Source organism: Salmo salar, chromosome 01 (assembly GCF_965601325.2).
Source record: "Salmo salar chromosome 01, fSalSal1, whole genome shotgun sequence".
In the NCBI taxonomy this organism is placed as follows: Eukaryota; Metazoa; Chordata; class Actinopteri; order Salmoniformes; family Salmonidae; genus Salmo; species Salmo salar.
Window position 1 is genome coordinate 171,385,112 of NC_138291.1, and position 19,359 is coordinate 171,404,470.

Below are 19,359 nucleotides of genomic sequence, written 5' to 3' on the forward strand. Positions count from 1 at the left end.
CTAGACCCACTCCAATTTGCATACCTCCCTAACAGATCCACAGAGGATGATGCAATCTCTACTGCACTCCACACTGCCCTTTCCCACCTGGACAAAAGGAACACCTATGTGAGAATGCTATTCATTGACTGCAGCTCAGCGTTCCAACACCATAGTGCCCTCAAAGCTCATCACTAAGATAAGGACCCTGGAACTAAACACCCCCCTCTGCAACTGGATCCTGGACTTCTTGACGGGCCACCCCCAGGTGGTGAGGGTAGGTAACAACACATCCGCCACGCTGATCCTCAACACATGGGCCCCTTAGGGGTGCGTGCTCAGTCTCCTCCTGTACTTCCTGTTCACTTATGACTGCACGGCCAGGCACGACTCCAACACCATCATTCAATTTGCCGATGACACAACTGTGGTAGGCCTGATCACCGACAACGACGAGACAGCCTATAGGGAGGAGGGTAGAGACCTGGCCATGTGGTGCCAGGACAACAACATCTCTCTCAACGTGATCAAGACAAAGGAGATGATTGTTGACTACAGGAAAAAGAGGACCAAGCACACCCCCATTCTCATCGACTGGGCTGTAGTGGAGCAGGTTGAGAGCTTCAAGTTCCTTGGTGTCCACATCACCAACAAACTAACATGGTCCAAGAACACCAAGACAGTCGTGAAGAGGGTACGACAAAACCTATTCCCCCTCAGGAGATTAAAAAGATTTGGCATGTGTCCTCAGATCCTCAAAAGGTTCTACAGCTGCACCATCGAGAGCATCCTGACTGGTTGCATCACTGCCTGGTATGGCAACTGCTCGGCCTCTGATCGCAAGGCACTACAGAGGGTAGTGCGTACAGCCCAGTACATCACTGGGACAAAGCACCAGGACCAGGCATTTTATACTGCATCCCACATTGTTTATGAAAATGTATAACACTCCAAAATATACCGTAACCCTAAATATCTTTATTTATTTAATGCATTTTAAGTTATGGCCAGGCGGTGTCAGAGGAAGGCCCTAAAAATTGTCAAAGACTCCAGCCACCCTAGTCATAGACTGTTCTCTCTGCTACCGCGCGGCAAGCAGTACCGGAGCACCAAGTCTGGGTCCATAAGACTCCTGAACATCTAATCAAATGGCTACCCAGAATATTTGCATTGCCCCCCCCCCCTTTTTATTCCGCTGCCACTCTCTTGTTATCATCTATGCATAGTCACTTTAATACATATTACCTCAATTACCTCGACTAACCGGCGCCCCCACACATTGACTCTGTACCGGTACCCTGAATATAGTAACAAGCTATTGTTATTTTACTGCTGCTCTTTAATTGCTTGTTACTTTTATTTCTTATTCTGATTTGTTATATATTTTATTTTTTTATTTTACTGCATTGTTTGTTAGGGGCTCGTAAGTAAGCATTTCACTGTAAGGTCTACTACACCTGTTGTATTTGGCGCATGTGACTAATACAATTTGATTTGATTTGATCTACATTGCACAAACAGTCATTAGAGATGACTCCTGAGTCAGTATGATCTTTGAGACGCTTCACAGTAGCGGAGGCATTAAAAGAGCATGTCCCCGAGTCAGTAGCGCATGGCTCTCTCTTACAGGGGCCACAGAGAAAACTGTCCGTTGAAATGCTCGGCAACTTCTAGTGGGATATCTTTGTCTAAACAAATCCCTCCATTGAAAATTCCGACAAGATGACATCAGTGCCGCTCACTGGCTATTGTGAGACGCACAATGGGTGGTGACCTTGGCAGCGGCGAGGGACACATTTCCATAATATTTATCATGCAGGTAGGATCACGCTCAAATACACCAGACAATATCACACCAACAGCCTAGACAGACAGTGGGAGAGAAAGCACAGAGAGAAGGATGGTCAGGGAAGGGAGGAGGATGATGGATAGATGGATGGAAGGGTTGAAAAAAAGAAGAAATGAATAAAGAAATAACAGGAGGACGGACGAAACAAAAGAACAGAGTAAAGGAGAGAAAGACAGTGAAGACAGAAAGAATAATGAACTGCTGTCAGGTAACAAAGGAGCAAAATAAGAGGGTGTGTGTGTGTGTGTGTAACAGGTGGTCTAGGAAGAGTACTACACACAACTAGTGGTCTAGGAAGGGCATTACAGGAAAATAGGGGTCTAGGAAAGCCACTACACACGACTAGGGGTCTAGGAAGGGCACTACACGCAACTAGGGGTCTAGATAGGTCACTCCTAATTAGAGTGTGGAGGGAGGGAATAAGAACTGCTCAAAGGGGACATCATTTTCTTTTAATATCTATTTCAACATGATAGGAGATTTGCTTGGCAATCCTTCAACGCTGGTGATTCCTTTAAGTGAACCTCACAACACAGTGTTCAGAGCTCCACTGCTTCTAGAAATATATTGTGAACCCCACTAAAGCACATGCTACTTGGCAGCGTCATCCACATTCTCACTTGATATGATGCTGGGCTGTGGATGTGTGGGATGCTTTTGTGGTGCTTTCCCCATGATGACTGGAACTATACACCGAGTATACAAAACATTAAGAACACCTGCTCTTTCTATTACATAAACTGACCAGGTGAATCCAGGTGAAAGCTATGATCCCTTATTGATGTCCACTTGTTAAATCCACTGCAATCAGTGTAGATGAAGGGGAAGAGACATGTTAAAGGAGGATTTTTAAGCCTTGAGACAATTGAGACATGGATTGTGTATGTGTGCCATTCAGAGGGTGAATGAGCAAGACAAAAGATTTTACTGCCTTTGAATGGGGTATGGTAGTAGGTGCCAGGCGCACCGGTTTGTGTCAAGAACAGCTGCTGGGCTTTTCACACTCAACAGTTTCCTGATTGTATCAAGAATGGCGCACCACCCAAAGGACATCCAGCCAACTTCCCATAACTGTGGGAAGCGTTGGAGTCAACTTGGGACAGCATCCCTGTGGAACGCTTCGACACCTTTTAGAGTCCATGCCCTGACAAATTGAGGCTGGTCTGAAGGCAAAAGGGGGTGTAACTCAATATTAGGAGAGGGTGCCTAATGTTTAGTACACTCAGTGTACACTATTTCTTTGAAAAAGCTGACGAGAAGTGGGAAGCAGGCAAAGGCCACAGCAAAACCGTCGGAAGTTTACATACACTTAGGTTTGAGTCATTAAAACTCATTTTTCAACCACTCCACAAATTTCTTGTTTACAAACTATAGTTTTGGCAAGTCGGTTAGGACATCTACTTTGTGCATGACACAAGTAATTTTTCCAACAATTGTTTACAGACAGATTATTTCACTTATAATTCACTGTATCACAATTCCAGTGGGTCAGAAGTTTACATACACTAAGTTGACTGTGCCTTTAAACAGCTTGGAAATTTCAGAAAATTATGTCATGGCTTTAAATGCTTCTGATAGGCTAATTGACATCATGAGTCAATTGGAGGAGTACCTGTGGATGTATTTCAAGGCCTACCTTCAAACTCAGTGCCTCTTTGCTTGACATCATGGGAAAATCAAATGAAATCAGCCAAGACCTCAGGAAAACAAATTGTAGACCTCCACATGTCTGGTTCATCCTTGGGAGCAATATCCAAACGCCTGAAGGTACCACGTTCATCTGTACAAACAATAGTACGCAATCATAAGCCCCATGGGACCACACAGCCGTCATACCACTCAGGAAGGAGACGCGTTCTGTCTCCTAGAGATGAACGTACTTTGGTGCGAAAAGTGCAAATCCCAGAACAATAGCAAAGGACCTTGTGAAGATGCTGGAGGAAACCGATACAAAAGTATCTATATCCACAGTAAAATGAGTCTTATATCGATATAACCTGGAATGCCGCTCAGCAAGGAAGAAGCCACTGCTCCAAAACCGCCATAAAAAAAAAGCCAGACTACGGTTTGCAACTGCACATGGGGACAAAGATCATACTTTTTGGAGAAATGTTCTCTGGTCTGATGAAACAAAATTAGAACTGTTTGGCCATAATGACCATCGTTATGTTTGGAGGAAAAAGGGGGAGGCTCGAAGCATGGGGGTGGCAGCAACATGTTATGGGGGTGCTTTGCTGCAGGAGGGACTGGTGCACTTCACAAAATAGATGGCATCATGAGATCATGAGGAAGGAAATGTATGTGGATATATTGAAGCAACATCTCAAGACATCAGTCAGGAAGTTAAAGCTTGGTCGCAAATGGGTCTTCCAAATGGACAATGACCCAAGCATACTTCCAAAGTTGTGGCAAAATGGCTTAAGAACAACAAAGTCAAGATATTGGAGTGGCCATCACAAAGCCCTGACCTCAATCCCATAGAACATTTGTGGGCAGAACTGAAAAAGCATGTGCGACCAAGGAGGCCTACAAACCTGACTCAGTTACACCAGCTCTGTTAGGAGGAATGGGGGAAAATTCATCCAACTTATTGTGGGAAGCTTGTGGAAGGCTACCTGAAACGTTTAACCCAAGTTAAACAATTTAAAGGCAAAGCTACCAAATGCTAATTGAGTGTATGTAAACGTTTGACCCACTGGGAATGTGATGAAAGAAATAAAAGCTGAAATAAATCAGTGGGTTTACTGTACATCCAATTATGATGAAGTTTAATTTCCGCTAGTCCAATCAGCACTGAGACCATCTGGCCAAAAAATGGCTTTGGGTATTTTTGGACTGTTAGAAATATTTTGGTTATTCTACTTTATCAACGTAATCAAGGCATATCAACGTGGCTAATTGGTTGAAATTGCAGAAAGTAGTCAACGTACACAATTTCTGTCTTATTTGAATCCAGATTTCAACTACAAATGTAGTGAAAGGATTTCAAGTTTTGGCAGATTTCAGTAAGCCGCCTGATTCGTCAGGCCCTCGTCACTTATAGCACGACATCTGTCACTCACGCTTTGACAAGGCCAGACAAAAGGGAACCCTGGTGCTCTTCCCTGCCCCTCTGTGTAAACTCATTCACAAACTTTCATGCCTCTTATTTGCCGGGCTAAAGGTTAAATTGCTAAGCCCTCCTCCCTCCCTTCTTTCACTCTCACTCGCTACCCTCTGCTGTAAAGCTGTCGTTGTGGGCCTGTATTTACATGGATTAAGGTCTTTTCACAGGGAAAAAAAGAGGTGGTTTGCTGTAAAGCCCCATACAGACTCTGGCTTGCTCGCCAGAGTGGACACGGTTAGCCAGCTCCCATCAGCCTCCCTTCCCTGAGGACAATGTCCATACTGTACCTCTTAGGAATGGATCGAGGCACAGGGACATTGCCCAGCGATTCACATGCCACATTATAGCTCCGACATGGCCACTGAAGCAAATAAGCCAATCATAAGCTCAGATTCTCAAAGTTAACAAAAATGTGCAACCCCATTGAATTTATTGTAATTCTGCAATATTCAAATTAATATGTTTGTATCATACTTAGACTTAAAGTTAAGATTTGGGGGTTGGGTAATCTGATCCTAGATCTGTGGTTATGGATAATTTACAGTGAAAGTTAGGATTTGGGGGTTGGGTAATCTGATCCTAGATCTGTGGTTATGGATAATTTACAGTGAAAGTTAGGATTTGGGGGTTGGGTAATCTTATTTTATGTCTGTGGTTAGGGGTAAGTTCTTCCCCCAGGCAGCCGTACAAGGGGTCCAAGCCTTGACAACGTCTCAGACGAGAATTAACAAACCGGCGAGGGTATGAAGATGTCAAAAAGCTTTCGCTAAAAAGGGGGACAAGGAAGTGGGGGTGTGTGTAGGGGGGTGGGAGGTGAACCCATCATGGGATGAACCCATCAAAACAAGAGGAGAAGGGTCGCCCCACTCTTGCTTCAAGTGTGTAGAGCAAATCCAACTCCTGTCTATGGCGCTTCCGCACCAGCCTGCCTGGCATGGCTTTACTCTCGTTCTCTTGGCTTCCTTTTTCTGCTCAATAAATAAACAAATAAAGCAAATAAACACAATCTTCCAGCTGAAGGAGCCGGGAGCTCTAGGGGGGAGGGGTTCATTTGTATCATAAATAGCCAGTCAGGGCATGGGCTAAACGTGAGCGACAAGAGGAAAGCAAATGGGCCTAAATCATGCAGAACACATTGATTGTCAGCTGTAGGGGCCATGTGCCAAGCAAGGTCACTACCGCTCACGATCCGTTTGATAGTATCGGCGCAAATTGGACAAATTGGGATGCAGTGCAGGCGCAGCATTGGGGCAGCCTGTTGACCTAGCAGAGTAGAGATATAGACACATACATACAGAGTTCTGGGAAAAACAACAGGGCAACAAGGCCTGAACAACGGATGTATCTACTTGGGCTTCTAGGCCTTGTGATAGATTCAAATGCAGCAAGCTGTAACAGACGTATTGGCTAATAGGCCTACAATGACAAGCCTATTGTTTGTGACCCATATATAGACGTAGACCGGCACACACACATACTTCATGCTGGCTAACACACAAAGCCACAAAGATCAATATATCCTACACAAACAAACATACACACTTGGCATGTGCACACACACACACACACACACACACACACACACAAACAAAAGCACCACCACTCCCCCCTAACACACGTCTGGGTTTCACCGCGGCCTCCGTGGTGCGCGGCTTCTTCTGAAGAGTACTTCCGCCAGAGAAACACTTAATTAGCGTGGGCTCCTCGTCCGCAGGGCACCATGTCTCCGAGCGGCGGTTCAGCCATTTCCCGCAGGAGGTCAGGGGTCAGCCGGAGAGAGAACTCTCTGAGGCGAGCTCTGGAACGCCGCTGTCACACATCATAGCGCTTAAGAAGCAAAGACACGCCGCCCCCGAAAAATAGCACGTTAACAACTGCTAGTGGGTAAACATCTCAAACGACTACTTTTTTTCACCTTTCGAGACTTCGACAGCCTATTTTTTTTCCTCCCTGCCAGTGTTTCTGCCCATGTTTCTTTTGGACTGCGATGGAGTCATGTAGCTAAAGCTATCTGGATATTGCAGGTGAAACTACAATAAGGACTCATGGGCTTGACCAGACACAATACCTAGCCCTTACCCCCTAGGTACTTGTGCAGATCTTACAAGATTGGATAGGTATTGCAATATGGCCAACACTTCAGAAGCCTTTCACGGGTCCAATCCTTTCTGATCTACACATAATGCCTAGGGGCCAGAGAATGTGAGTGAAGCGGAGTGAGGAGCGGAGCTGGAGCGGAGTGAGGGGCGGAGCTGGAGCGGAGTGAGGAGCGGAGTGAGGAGCGGAGCTGGAGCGGAGTGAGGAGCGGAGCTGGAGCGGAGTGAGGAGCGGAGTGAGGAGCGGAGTGAGGAGCGGAGCTGGAGCGGAGTGAGGAGCGGAGTGAGGGGCGGAGTGAGGAGCGGAGTGAGGAGCGGAGTGAGGAGCGGAGTGAGGAGCGGAGTGAGGGGCGGAGCTGGAGCGGAGTGAGGGGCGGAGCTGGAGCGGAGTGAGGAGCGGAGCTGGAGCGGAGTGAGGAGCGGAGCTGGAGCGGAGTGAGGAGCGGAGTGAGGAGCGGAGTGAGGAGCGGAGTGAGGAGCGGAGTGAGGAGCGGAGTGAGGAGCGGAGCGTGTCCAATTTCACTGGAGCGCAGAGCAAGTTTGCCAAAGGCTGGAGCATCGTCCTTCTCGCCCACTCCAATTTCACTCCAGTACCGATCCAGTAGCACTCACTTCACGAGTTCAGGGCATGTCCGGCCCAGCATGCATTTGTAGGCAACTTGTGTGCTGCTATAGCCCCCTGCTTTAGTTACTGTCATGGAGTTTGCTAAATATTTTTCATAAAGGAACTGATAAAACACACAGGTGCAAAAATCAAGGTGTCTTACAAAGATGAGGAGGACCAAAAGCAACAGAGGGAGTGTGGTCCCGAAAGCATGATGGTGTACTAGATGCACATGCTAACACAAAGGAACGAGGTGGTTAGCTAGCTAAGTGTGTCAAGTATGTATAAACCAAAAATCTTAACTTAAAAGTTTAGTTCATTTTTGTTATATTATCTATACAATAGGCTATCATTGATTTTGGCCCAATAGGCCTGAAATACACTACATGACCAAAGGTATGTGGACACCTGCTCGTCAAACATCTCATTCCAAGATCATGGGCATTAATATGGAGTTGGCCCCTGTTTTGCTGCTATAACAGCCTCCACTCTTCTGGAAAGGATTTACACTACATGTTGGAACATTGTTGCAGGGACTTGCTTCCATACAGCCACAAGAGAATTAGTGAGCTCGGGCAATGATGTTGGGCGATTAGGCCTGACTCGCAGTTGGCGTTTCAATTCATCCAAAAGGTGTTTGATGGGGTTGAGGTCGGGGCTCTGTGCAGGCCAGTCAAGCTCTCCCACACCAATCTCGACAAACCATTTCTGTATGGACCTTGCTTTGTGTATGGGGGCATTGTCATGCTGAAACGGGAAAGGGCCTTCCCCAAACTGTTGCCACAAAGTTGGAAGTACAGAATCATCTAGAATGTAATTTTATGCTGTAGCGTTAAGATTTCCCTTCACTGGAACTAAGGGGCCTAGCCCGAACCATAAAAAACTGCCCCAGACCATTATTCCTCCTCCACCAAGCTGTACAGTTGGCCCTATGCATTGAGGCAGGTAGCGTTCTCCTGGCATCCACCAAAGACAGATTTGTCCGTCGGACTGCCAGATGGTGAAGCGTGATTCATCAGTCCAGAGAACGCTTTTCCAGTGCTCCAATGGCGGTGAGCTTTACACCACTCCAGCCGACGCTTGGCATTGCGCATGGTGATCTTAGGCTTTTGTGCGGCTGCAAGACCATGTAAACCCATTTCCTGAAGCTCCCGACGAACACTTCTTGTGCGGACGTTGCTTCCAGTTCTTGTGGTGATGCACTTCAGCACTCAGCGGTCGTGTTCTGTGAGCTTTCGTGGCCTACCACTTTGCAGCTGAGCCGTTGTTGCTCCTAGACGTTTCCTCTTCACAATAACAGCACTTATAGTTCACCGGGGCAGCTCTTGCAGGGCAGAAATTTGACGAACTGACCTGTTGGAAAGGTGTCATCCTATGACTATGCTAATAATATAGCCTAAATGATACATTTTTGTTCCTTCTGTCTGGCTCCTGACCTATTTAGAGTGTTTATATCCTGTTTAATATGCCTATTTGAAATGATGAGTCCTTCTTACAGTCACCTTTTCATGTTGTTTCTAAAAATATTTTTCATTCAAATCATATGGTATGGTTTCAATACTTCAAACCAAATGGTAGGTCCATGTAGTCACAAAAATAGATTGGTGTTGATTAAATGGTGATTTTAATGAATGGAGCGGATTTGTAGCGGTAGTTTTTTTCCCTGTGAGCGAGGAGCGTATTTAGGTGAAGCGGTTGTAAAGGACGTGGATTTCCGACCACTCAACTCTGCTCACATACTCTACTAGGGGTTAGAGGTTGGTTCTTGACAGGGCTAGAGGTTGGTTCTTGACAGGGCTAGAGGTTGGTTCTGGACAGGGCTAGAGGTTGGTTCTGGACAGGGCTAGAGGTTGGTTCTGGACAGGGCTAGAGGTTGGTTCTGGACAGGGCTAGAGGTTGGTTCTTGACAGGGCTAGAGGTTGGTTCTGGACAGGGCTAGAGGTTGGTTCCGGACAGGGCTAGAGGTTGGTTCCGGACAGGGCTAGAGGTTGGTTCTTGACAGGGCTAGAGGTTGGTTCTGGACAGGGCTAGAGGTTGGTTCTGGACAGGGCTAGAGGTTGGTTCTGGACAGGGCTAGAGGTTGGTTCTGGACAGGGCTAGAGGTTGGTTCTTGACAGGGCTAGAGGTTGGTTCTTGACAGGGCTAGAGGTTGGTTCTTGACAGGGCTAGAGGTTGGTTCTGGACAGGGCTAGAGGTTGGTTCCGGACAGGGTTGGAGGTTGGTTCTTGACAGGGCTAGAGGTTGGTTCTGGACAGGGCTAGAGGTTGGTTCTGGACAGGGCTAGAGGTTGGTTCTGGACAGGGATAAAGATTGGTTCTGAACAGGGCTAGAGGTTCTATATCTGCACACCTGATACAGTGTAGAAGATGAGTGAATAGGAGTGATAATATGAACTACCTGGAATAGATACTTGGAAAGAAGAGATAACCCGAGGGCAATTCCACCTTAACAGAATGACGCTGAGACTTTGAAAGTATGCCAACAAAAAAAACACTGATTACCAAGTTAAACAAACCATAAAACTGTACGCACAAGGACTACTTTTAACAAGTTCCACTGAACATTTTACGAAAACACATTTACTGGAAGAACAGGGCAGATGTGAAGTTTGGTAACAGAATGACGGTAAAATCTCCCTCCGTTTTTTTATGTGAACATGTCTTCCAAAAACGTAAATATCTACTCTGAATTAACATTAAAGAAAGAATGGGTGTCAGCTATGATACTATTTTGGTTATTGAACTACGTTAAATATGTTTTAATCACTTAATAAATCATAAATCAAATTTATATCAGTAAAAACACTATAAGTAATTGGTAGGTCTACCTTTACTTGTTACTTCTGTGAACTGTCATTATCCTCCCTCCTCATGAGGTAGAGAAACTAGAAAATATCCTAATGGTGCAATATGCAGAAATCCCTCTGCCATTTCTTAGTGGCAAAAATGTGAATAGTTCGCCAAAATTTCAGTTCATGTCACAAAACAAGCAGGTGTATAGAATCACTGTACCATCTAAACCACTGTGAAATATATGTTAAATTAACAAAAATATTGTATTTCGGGCTGCCAGTTGAGGACTTGTAAGGCTTCTGTTTCTAGACTAGACACTAGACACTAATGTACTTGTCCTCTTGCTCAGTTGTGCACCAGGGCCTCCCACTCCTCTTTCTATTCTGGTTAGAAACAGTTTGTGCTGTTCTGTGAAGGGAGTAGTGCACAGCGTTGTACGAGATCTTCAGTTTCTTGGCAATTTCTCGTATGGAATAGCCTTCATTTCTCAGAACAAGAATAAACTGACGAGTTTCAGAAGAAAGTTATTTGTTTCTGGCCATTTTGAGCCTGTAATCGAACCCACAAATGCTGATGATCCAGATACTCAACTAGTCTAAAGAAGGCCAGTTTTATTGCTTCTTTAATCAGAACAACAGTTTTCAGCTGTGCTAACATAATTGGAAAAGGGTTTTCTAATGATCAAATAGCCTTTTAAAATTATAAACTTGGATTAGCTAACACAACGTGCCATTGGAACACAGGAGTGATGGTTGCTGATAATGGGCCTCTGTACGCCTATGTAGATATTATATTAACAATCTGCCGTTTCCAGCTACAATTGTCATTTACAACATTAACAATGTCTACACTGTATTTCTGATTAATTTGATGTTATTTTATTGGACAAAAAAGTGTGCTTTTCTTTCAAAAACAAGGAAATGTCTAAGTAACCCCAAACTTTTTAATGGTAGTGTACATACTAGCATGCCCAATGCATTAGAACAGGCAATACATTGGGCATGCAATCTACGAGGTTTGCTGGTGTAGATATTGGAACCAAGCCTTATTAGTCTCTTGAGCTAACATGACCCCCGTCCCCTATAAGTGAATGGGAATAAAGCAGGCCCATGTAGCGGGCGGCAGCAGCCAATTGACATGTAAATGCTGCCTCCTTCCGCCATGACTCTGATTAACTCTCCCTCAGTTAATAGTTTCCCTGTTAACAAAGAGGACTCCCCCTCTTGAGGGACAGAGAATGTAGAAAGAGGGAGGGAGAGAGAGAGAGAGAGAGAGAGAGAGAGAGAGAGAGAGAGTAAACTAATTTTGATAAACTCCCATATCTACTGGGTGAAATACCAGTGTGCCATAACAGTAGCAAGATTTGTGACCTGTTGCCACAAGAAAAGGTCAACCAGTGAAGAACAAACACCATTGTAAATACAACCCATATGTGTTTATTTATTTTCCCTTTTGTACATTGTTACAACCCTGTGTATACACATAATATGACATTTGAAATGTCTTTATTCCTTTGGAACTTCAGTGAGTGTAATATTTACTGTTAATTGTTATTGTTTATTTAACTTTTGTTTATTATCTACTTAACTTGCTTTAGCAATGTTAACGTTTCCCATGCCAATAAGGCCCTTGAATTGAATTCAATTGAGAGACAGCAACCGAGAGAGAGAGAGAGAGAGAGAGACAGAGAGAAACAGAGACAGGGAGAGAGAGAGAGAGAGACAGAGCCAGAGAGAGATAGAGAGACAGAGCCAGAGAGAGATAGAGAGACAGAGAGTGAAAGACAGAGAGAGAGAAAGAGAGAAAGAGAGAGACAGAGAGTGAAAGACAGAGAGAGAGAAAGAGAGAAAGAGAGAGACAGAGAGAGAGAGAGCCAGAGCCAGAGAGAGAGAGAGAGAGAGAGAGAGAGAGAGAGAGAGAGAGAGAGAGAGAGAGAGAGAGAGAGAGAGAGAGAGAGACATGAAATGTCTTTATTATTTTGGAACTTTTGTAAGTGTAATGTTTACTGCAAATGTTTTGTTTATTTCACTAAGGGTTTATAATCTATTTCACTTGCTTTGGCAATGTAAACATGTTTCACATGCCAATAAAGCCCTTAAATTGAATTGAGAGAGAGAGAGAGAGAGAGAGAGAGAGAGAGAGAGAGAGAGAGAGAGAGAGAGAGAGAGAGAGAGAGAGAATGTAGAAAGAAAGTGACAGAGAGACAGAGAATCAAGAGAGAACGAGAAAGAGAAAGAAATAGCAGAATCAAAAGGGTACAGGAAGTGTTTTGTATGTGGTTTGAGGTTTGACAAGAATAAGGGAATTGTCATTGTACTGTAGCAACAGTAGATTAAGGTAGTAAGAAAGTCTATGTTACTAGCGTAAATCCCTAACATTTACCATAGTCTACATTAGGCTGCTTTGCTAGCATCATTGCAATCAATGCAAAAATGCATGCTAATTAGCTCAAGTGTGTGTGATGGGAAGGAAGTATTAGTTACTTCCAGATCTTGTGGCTTGAGGAGGCCTGATTACGACATGGTGGTCTAGCCCAGGTCAGAACATTCTTACAATATGATTACATAATTCAATATTTACACCTCTCTCTTTCACACTGACGCACACAAATGCAGTCGCAAAAACAATCAATGCACTCACACACCTGCACCATTTCCCACAAGCAAACACACATACAAACACTCACTAATCTCTCTCTCTCACACACACCTCTCTCTCTCTCACTCACTCACTCACCTCTCTCTCTCACATACATGTATCTCTCAGTCACACACACACATACATACCTCTCAGTCACACACACACACACACACACACACACACACACACACACACACACACACACACACACACACACACACACACACACCTCTCTCACTCACTCACCTCTCACACACATACCTCTCACACACACACACCTCACTCACACACACATTTATCTCTCAGTCACACACACACATACCTCTCAGTCACACACACATATCTCTCAGTCTCACACACACACACACACACACACCTCTCTCTCTCACTCACACACCTCTCTCTCACACACACATATCTCTCAGTCACACACCCCTCACTCACACACACACATATATATATCTCAGTCACACATACACACACCTCAGTCACACACACACACACACACACATATCTCTCAGTCACACACACACACCTCTCTCACACACACACACACACACACACACACACACCTCTCTCTCTCACTCACTCACTCACCTCTCTCTCTCACACGCATACCTCTCAGTCACACACACCTCACTCACACACACATTTATCTCTCAGTCACACACACACATACCTCTCAGTCACACACACACACATATCTCTCAGTCTCACACACACACACACACACACACACACACACACACACACACACACACACACACACACACACACACACACACACACACACACACACACACACCTCTCACTCACTCACACACCTCTCTCTCTCACACACATATCTCTCAGTCACACACCCCTCACTCACACACACACACACACACACATATATCTCTCAGTCACACATACACATACCTCTCAGTCACACACACACATACCTCTCAGTCACACACACACATACCTCTCAGTCACACACACACATACCTCTCAGTCACACACACACATACCTCTCAGTCACACACACACATACCTCTCAGTCACACAAACCTCACTCACACACACACATATCTCTGTCACATACACACACACCTCTCTCTCTCTCTCTCGCTCTCACACACACACACCTCTCTCTCTCACACACATATCTCTCAGTCACACACACACACACACATATATATCTCACTCACACACATGCATACCTCTCAGTCACACACACCTCACACACACACACACACACACCTCTCAAGTCTCACACACACACACACACACCACACACATACATATACCTGCCTCTCAAGTCACATACACACACACACACACACCTACCTCTCAAGTCACACACACACCTACCTCTCAAGTCACACACACACACACACCTCTCAAGTCACACACACACACACACCTCTCTCTCTCATTCTCTCACTCACTCAGACACTCAGACACACACACCTACCTCTGAGTCACACCTCTCTCTCTCACTCACAGACTCACACACACACCTACCTCTCAGTCACACACACACTTGAACACCCACTACATCCACAAAACACACAGACTATACATCCAATACACTCACAAAAAACACACACATACATATCTACATCAATTACCTCGTACCCCTGCACATAGACTCGGTACTGGTACCCTGTGTATATAGCCAAGTTATCGTTACTCACAGTGTATGTACTATTAGAATTAAGTGTTTTACTATGCTATTATTTCTCTATTTTCTTTCTCTGCATTGTTGGGAAGGGCCCGTGAGTAAGCATTTCACTGTTAGTCCACATCTGTTGTTTAGAAAGCATGTGACACATAAAATGTGATTATAGGCTAGTCTGAAATTGACAACTGTGTCAAATCATTTATTCAGCCATGTCACCTGCACCGCGTGCCCGCCACTGTCTGATACATGATGAAGTTATGCAGAGAGATTCTTCTGAACTCATGTTCACTTTCTCTTTGAGCAGCATCTGAAAAAAAATCTCTCCTCAAGGATACTTTTGGTCTTTGAATCACAGAATTTTTGCTGACGTGTAATCTATGGGGTCAAAGACAGACCACACCCACAATGTTGTCTTGACAGCACTTTTTTAAAAGGCTGCCCTATTCCAAAGGGAGAATCGACTGTAAGACCATCCATCATATTACTGTGGTCAGTGGGTGAACTGGCTCCCCTGACAGAGGGTTCCCAAGGATGGGCCTCAGATCTGACTTCAGGTCAGTTTATGATGACCTTTGCCCAGCAGGGCCTTTATGAGTTATATACTTCTATGTCATACTGTATTGTTTGTTTGTTTGTGTGTGTGTAAGGGTAGGGGTATGTGTATGTGTATGTTATAAAGACACGTATGTAGTATTCAACAAGGACTCCTATAACACCTTCATAAACTAAATGTAATTTAATGTCAACATCCATGAGCACAGTGACACACAAACTAGCAGTTGTTGACATATGCTTACGCATTCCTTATAAACATGTTATGTATGGCATATGACTGTGATCATTACACAGCGGCCATAGAAAGTATGATAACAACAAAAACACCCACCAACCCCATTCAACCTCACCGAGGAAGATGCTGCATTCATAATATCCAACAGGGGCTTTGACCATCAGTTGGATGTGCAAGGGTTAAAAGTCATTGTTTATGGGCCTCGCGAGTGGCGCAGCGGTCTAAGGCACTGCATCGCAGAGTTGCAGCATCACGACATCCTGGGGATCTATCCCAGGCTGTGTCACAGCCTGGCCATGACCGGGAGTCCCATAGGGCGGGGCACCTATTGGCCCAGTGTCGCCCGGGTTAGGGGAGGGTTTGGCCGGGGGGGCTTTACTTGGCTCATCGCACTCTAGCAACTCCTTGTGGAGGGCCGGGCGCCTGCAGGCAGACTTTGGTTGTCAGTTGAACTGTGTTTCCTCTGACACATTGGGGGGGGGGCGACTTACCAGAGCCAGTGGTTCCAGGATGGGTCACCTCCAGGTACACCTCGAAAGTGGCCTCAGGGTTGTCCCTGAAATAGAGATCAAAGGTCAGCCTCTAGTCTCCCTAGAACTGCACGTCAAAAGTGTTTCACAGCAACCAGACCTAAATGCTCTTCAGTGACAAATGCTTGTCTAGACGCCACACAAAACACTAACCTTCAATATGATTTTATAACATTTCAAAACAGGTACAGTCTTTGTGTGGGTGAAAAGTATCAATAGAAATCTTATCAAATGTCTGCTTAATAATGTAACAACCACAACCTCAATTTGAGTACACAGCCTGGTTGCATATATTGTATGATCAGTCAGCATTGTTTTTTTTTTTACTTCCTCTAAATACTACAACAGTAAGGAAGTGACATTATAGGCCTAATACCGTCAGCAACCCAGGTTATTAATTTCCTTCTCCCCCAACTTTTAACAGTAGCCATAACCCAAGTAAATAGAAAACAGGTTAGGCATACTTCATTCATTCATTACATCATTCACGTTGTAACATTATATGGCTATAGGTAGGGTGTCCAACCAAAAATGCATATTTTGATCAATGGGTAATATAATATGTTAATTGTGTAGATAGTCCTCTAAGAAAATCAATGGTCCAAACCTCAGATGTGGAAAATAGCATGGCGTCAGCTAGGCTGGATGTTGTGTGAGAATTAAAGCTACCTGACAGGCTCACCATTGAACTCGTTATCTTTCTTCTCCAATCCGGAAGAAGTAAAACAATATAGAGGTAAGATAGATATCGATTTTGAGACATGACATATTTTAGTATGCGAAGTTCCTGTTCTTTTTCAAAGACTTCTCACAAAAACAAGCATATCTCTGTGAAATGTCAAAGGTGCACTGAGCATACCACAAGCTTTTTAATTTCAAAGCTTTTTACATTTAATTCAGCTCGTGTCATGCCGCTTTTGCTATTTGCAACCCAGGGAAACAACTTGAAAGACACTGACCAAAAAATGTAAAATCCTCAAATGCTTTGGTGAGAAAGCTGCACCGCTCTGTCAACAGACCTTGTGCTTATTATCGGATGCATTTGGTTACAAAATCAACTTTTTTGTATATAATGTTAATGATACGTTAGAGAAAGACCCTACTGATCGATTCAGAACACAAAGAATCAGATTTGTCCTGCTAAAATGTATTTTATAATATAAGGAATTGAAATGTCATCAACAAAGGGCATTTTCGCCCACACACTAACACAGGACACAATGGTGTCACTTTTACAGGGAACTATCTTTCTCAGTGAAGGAAGAAGGGTAAGGGAAGTGTTTTGTTGGACACTTGCCATTTTAATGGAAAATATAGTACAGTAGGCCTATAGGGCAAAATAGCCTAAGATTAAGTGTACTTTCAGTAACATAATACTTCACAAAGGCCATAAAACTACCACTGTAACATGGTGTTCTAATAAGAGGCAAAGTAACTTTGGTTATCTGAAATTTAAAAAAAAGATCATGCCTTTTGGGTTTTGACACTGATATCTTTGACAGAAATAAGGGCATCTGTTGTAACATGACAGTTATTGTTTTACTACCATTGGTTGAGTTTGGTGCAGACCTAGGCTACTGTAAGTCAACGGACTGGTCATTGAGTAGCCTATTCATACTGCATCGGAGAGGTCCATATAATTAACTTTAAAGGTGACCTGCATGGTTGCCACACATAGGGCTAGGCTACTGTAGCCTATTGTACCGGAAGCACAATGTAAAGTTACCCTCGTCCATTTCAGTGATACATGACAAGCAATACAATGTAGCAATTGTAGCTGGCACCATTTTAATGACGCGAGGAAAGGCTAGACTTTATAACATTGTATCAATACGCCAACACATCGGGTCATTCCGCAATGGGCATGTTCCAATACATTGAACTCATTCCATCCACAGAACATATGCCCTGTAGGCATGGATGTGGTGTAAAACCGGTTACATAAATAGACCAACCCTGTCTGCCTCAAATGTTTACATTCTCTTCCATACATTGTCGAGGGCTAGACAGCGGGACATATTGAGAAAAACAGAGATGTAAGCATATCCATAGTTGAGTTCTCTGCAAACAGTATGTGTGACATACTCTCATTGATGAGCAAATATTACTATTTTTCACTAAATGCTCAATGGTCCGGTAAACAAGTCGTTCAGTCTGTCGCAACAAGTCCGGGCCTTGCACTGCCTCTCTCTCCCTCCCTCTTAACTCGCGCAAACAATGTAGCCTAGTAGCATTTGGGAAGCAAGGGAAAGGAAAAAAAGAAATGGCTCTTACTTGATACGGGACCCCATTTTTATTTCTCACAGTGTCCAAGTCTAGTGTCGTTTATATGGGGCGTTGACCCGTTTTTCGAGGGCTATTTTTCTGATAGCCCGTCAGAACGTCCTGGGTATCGCCATGGTCTCCTCGAGCGGATCACGCTACCACCGCACATTGAACCGTGGGACTTGTAGTCCCGTAGGAGCAAAACATGTATGTATCTGCAACCTCGCGCTGCCTTCCTATGAACTACATGTACCACAAAGCCAATCTTCGGCTACGTTTGAGTCGCATGATGCAGACGAAAGGAACCGTTTAAATTGCCACAGTAGAATGAAACAGTGATAACCTAACAAAACTGCTTGACAATGCACTATCCAATTTTGTTCTGTTCACACATACTGTTTTTCTCAGTATGATGAACTCTACATTCTAGGAATTCTCTGTCCATTGACGCACGGGACAAAATGTGCCGGTTGGTTCATTGTGCAATGTCATCCCTTTATCATTGCCAGCAAGTCCAGAGCATACATGCTGCAGTTCGAGTTTCCGTTATGCTCCCACTCACTCCTATTACACTGGTGGCTAGTGGTGGGGAACTACAGTTCTCTCGACACTTTCTCCTGCTACAGTGAGACTGGGATGGAAACAATTGCAAATGTCTACAATGTGATATTTGATAGCTGCTTTATATATACTGTATCTTCTTTCATATCAATGTATACTAAAGTACATTTGTTTTTGCAGTTATTTATTTTGATAGCCTAATTAGCCGCCTAGTTGTTCTACAGTTAGGCTAGAACTGTAGAATGATGCAAATTATTTTGAAATTGCACGTGTAAATGACCTTGCAACTTCTGTTTCAGAAAATATAATTAAAAGTAATGTACAACTAACTTTTGCGCATATTGCGCTCAATTCAAGTGTGCTTCTCAAGTTATTAGGATAAAAGTGCTATTTCATTTTCGCAAGAAAAATAAATCATAGTTGCGTTTTAAAAAATGTGGATCATGTTGACAAGGATATTGAGATGTTGTTGCCCTTGGTT

General features: G+C 44.1%; 1 protein-coding gene across 5 annotated transcripts in view; it reads right to left on the reverse strand.

The window, feature by feature from the left end:
* The window catches only part of LOC106570883 (DENN domain-containing protein 1A), a 145,624-nt gene extending 127,086 nt beyond the window's left edge, over positions 1-18,538 (reverse strand). For 3 of the 5 annotated variants that reach the window (XM_014143465.3, XM_014143472.3, XM_014143453.3), the window contains exons 1-2: positions 18,327-18,538; positions 16,014-16,078 (exon numbers count right to left, since the gene is read on the reverse strand). In XM_014143465.3, coding sequence (XP_013998940.2) covers positions 16,014-16,078; positions 18,327-18,343 — 82 coding nt within the window. In that variant the 5' untranslated portion in view covers positions 18,344-18,538. The remainder of the gene's footprint in view (positions 1-16,013; positions 16,079-18,326) is intronic. The other 2 variants (XM_014143479.3, XM_014143460.3) reach the window with 1 other exon arrangement.
* Positions 18,539-19,359: the final 821 nt, after the last annotated feature.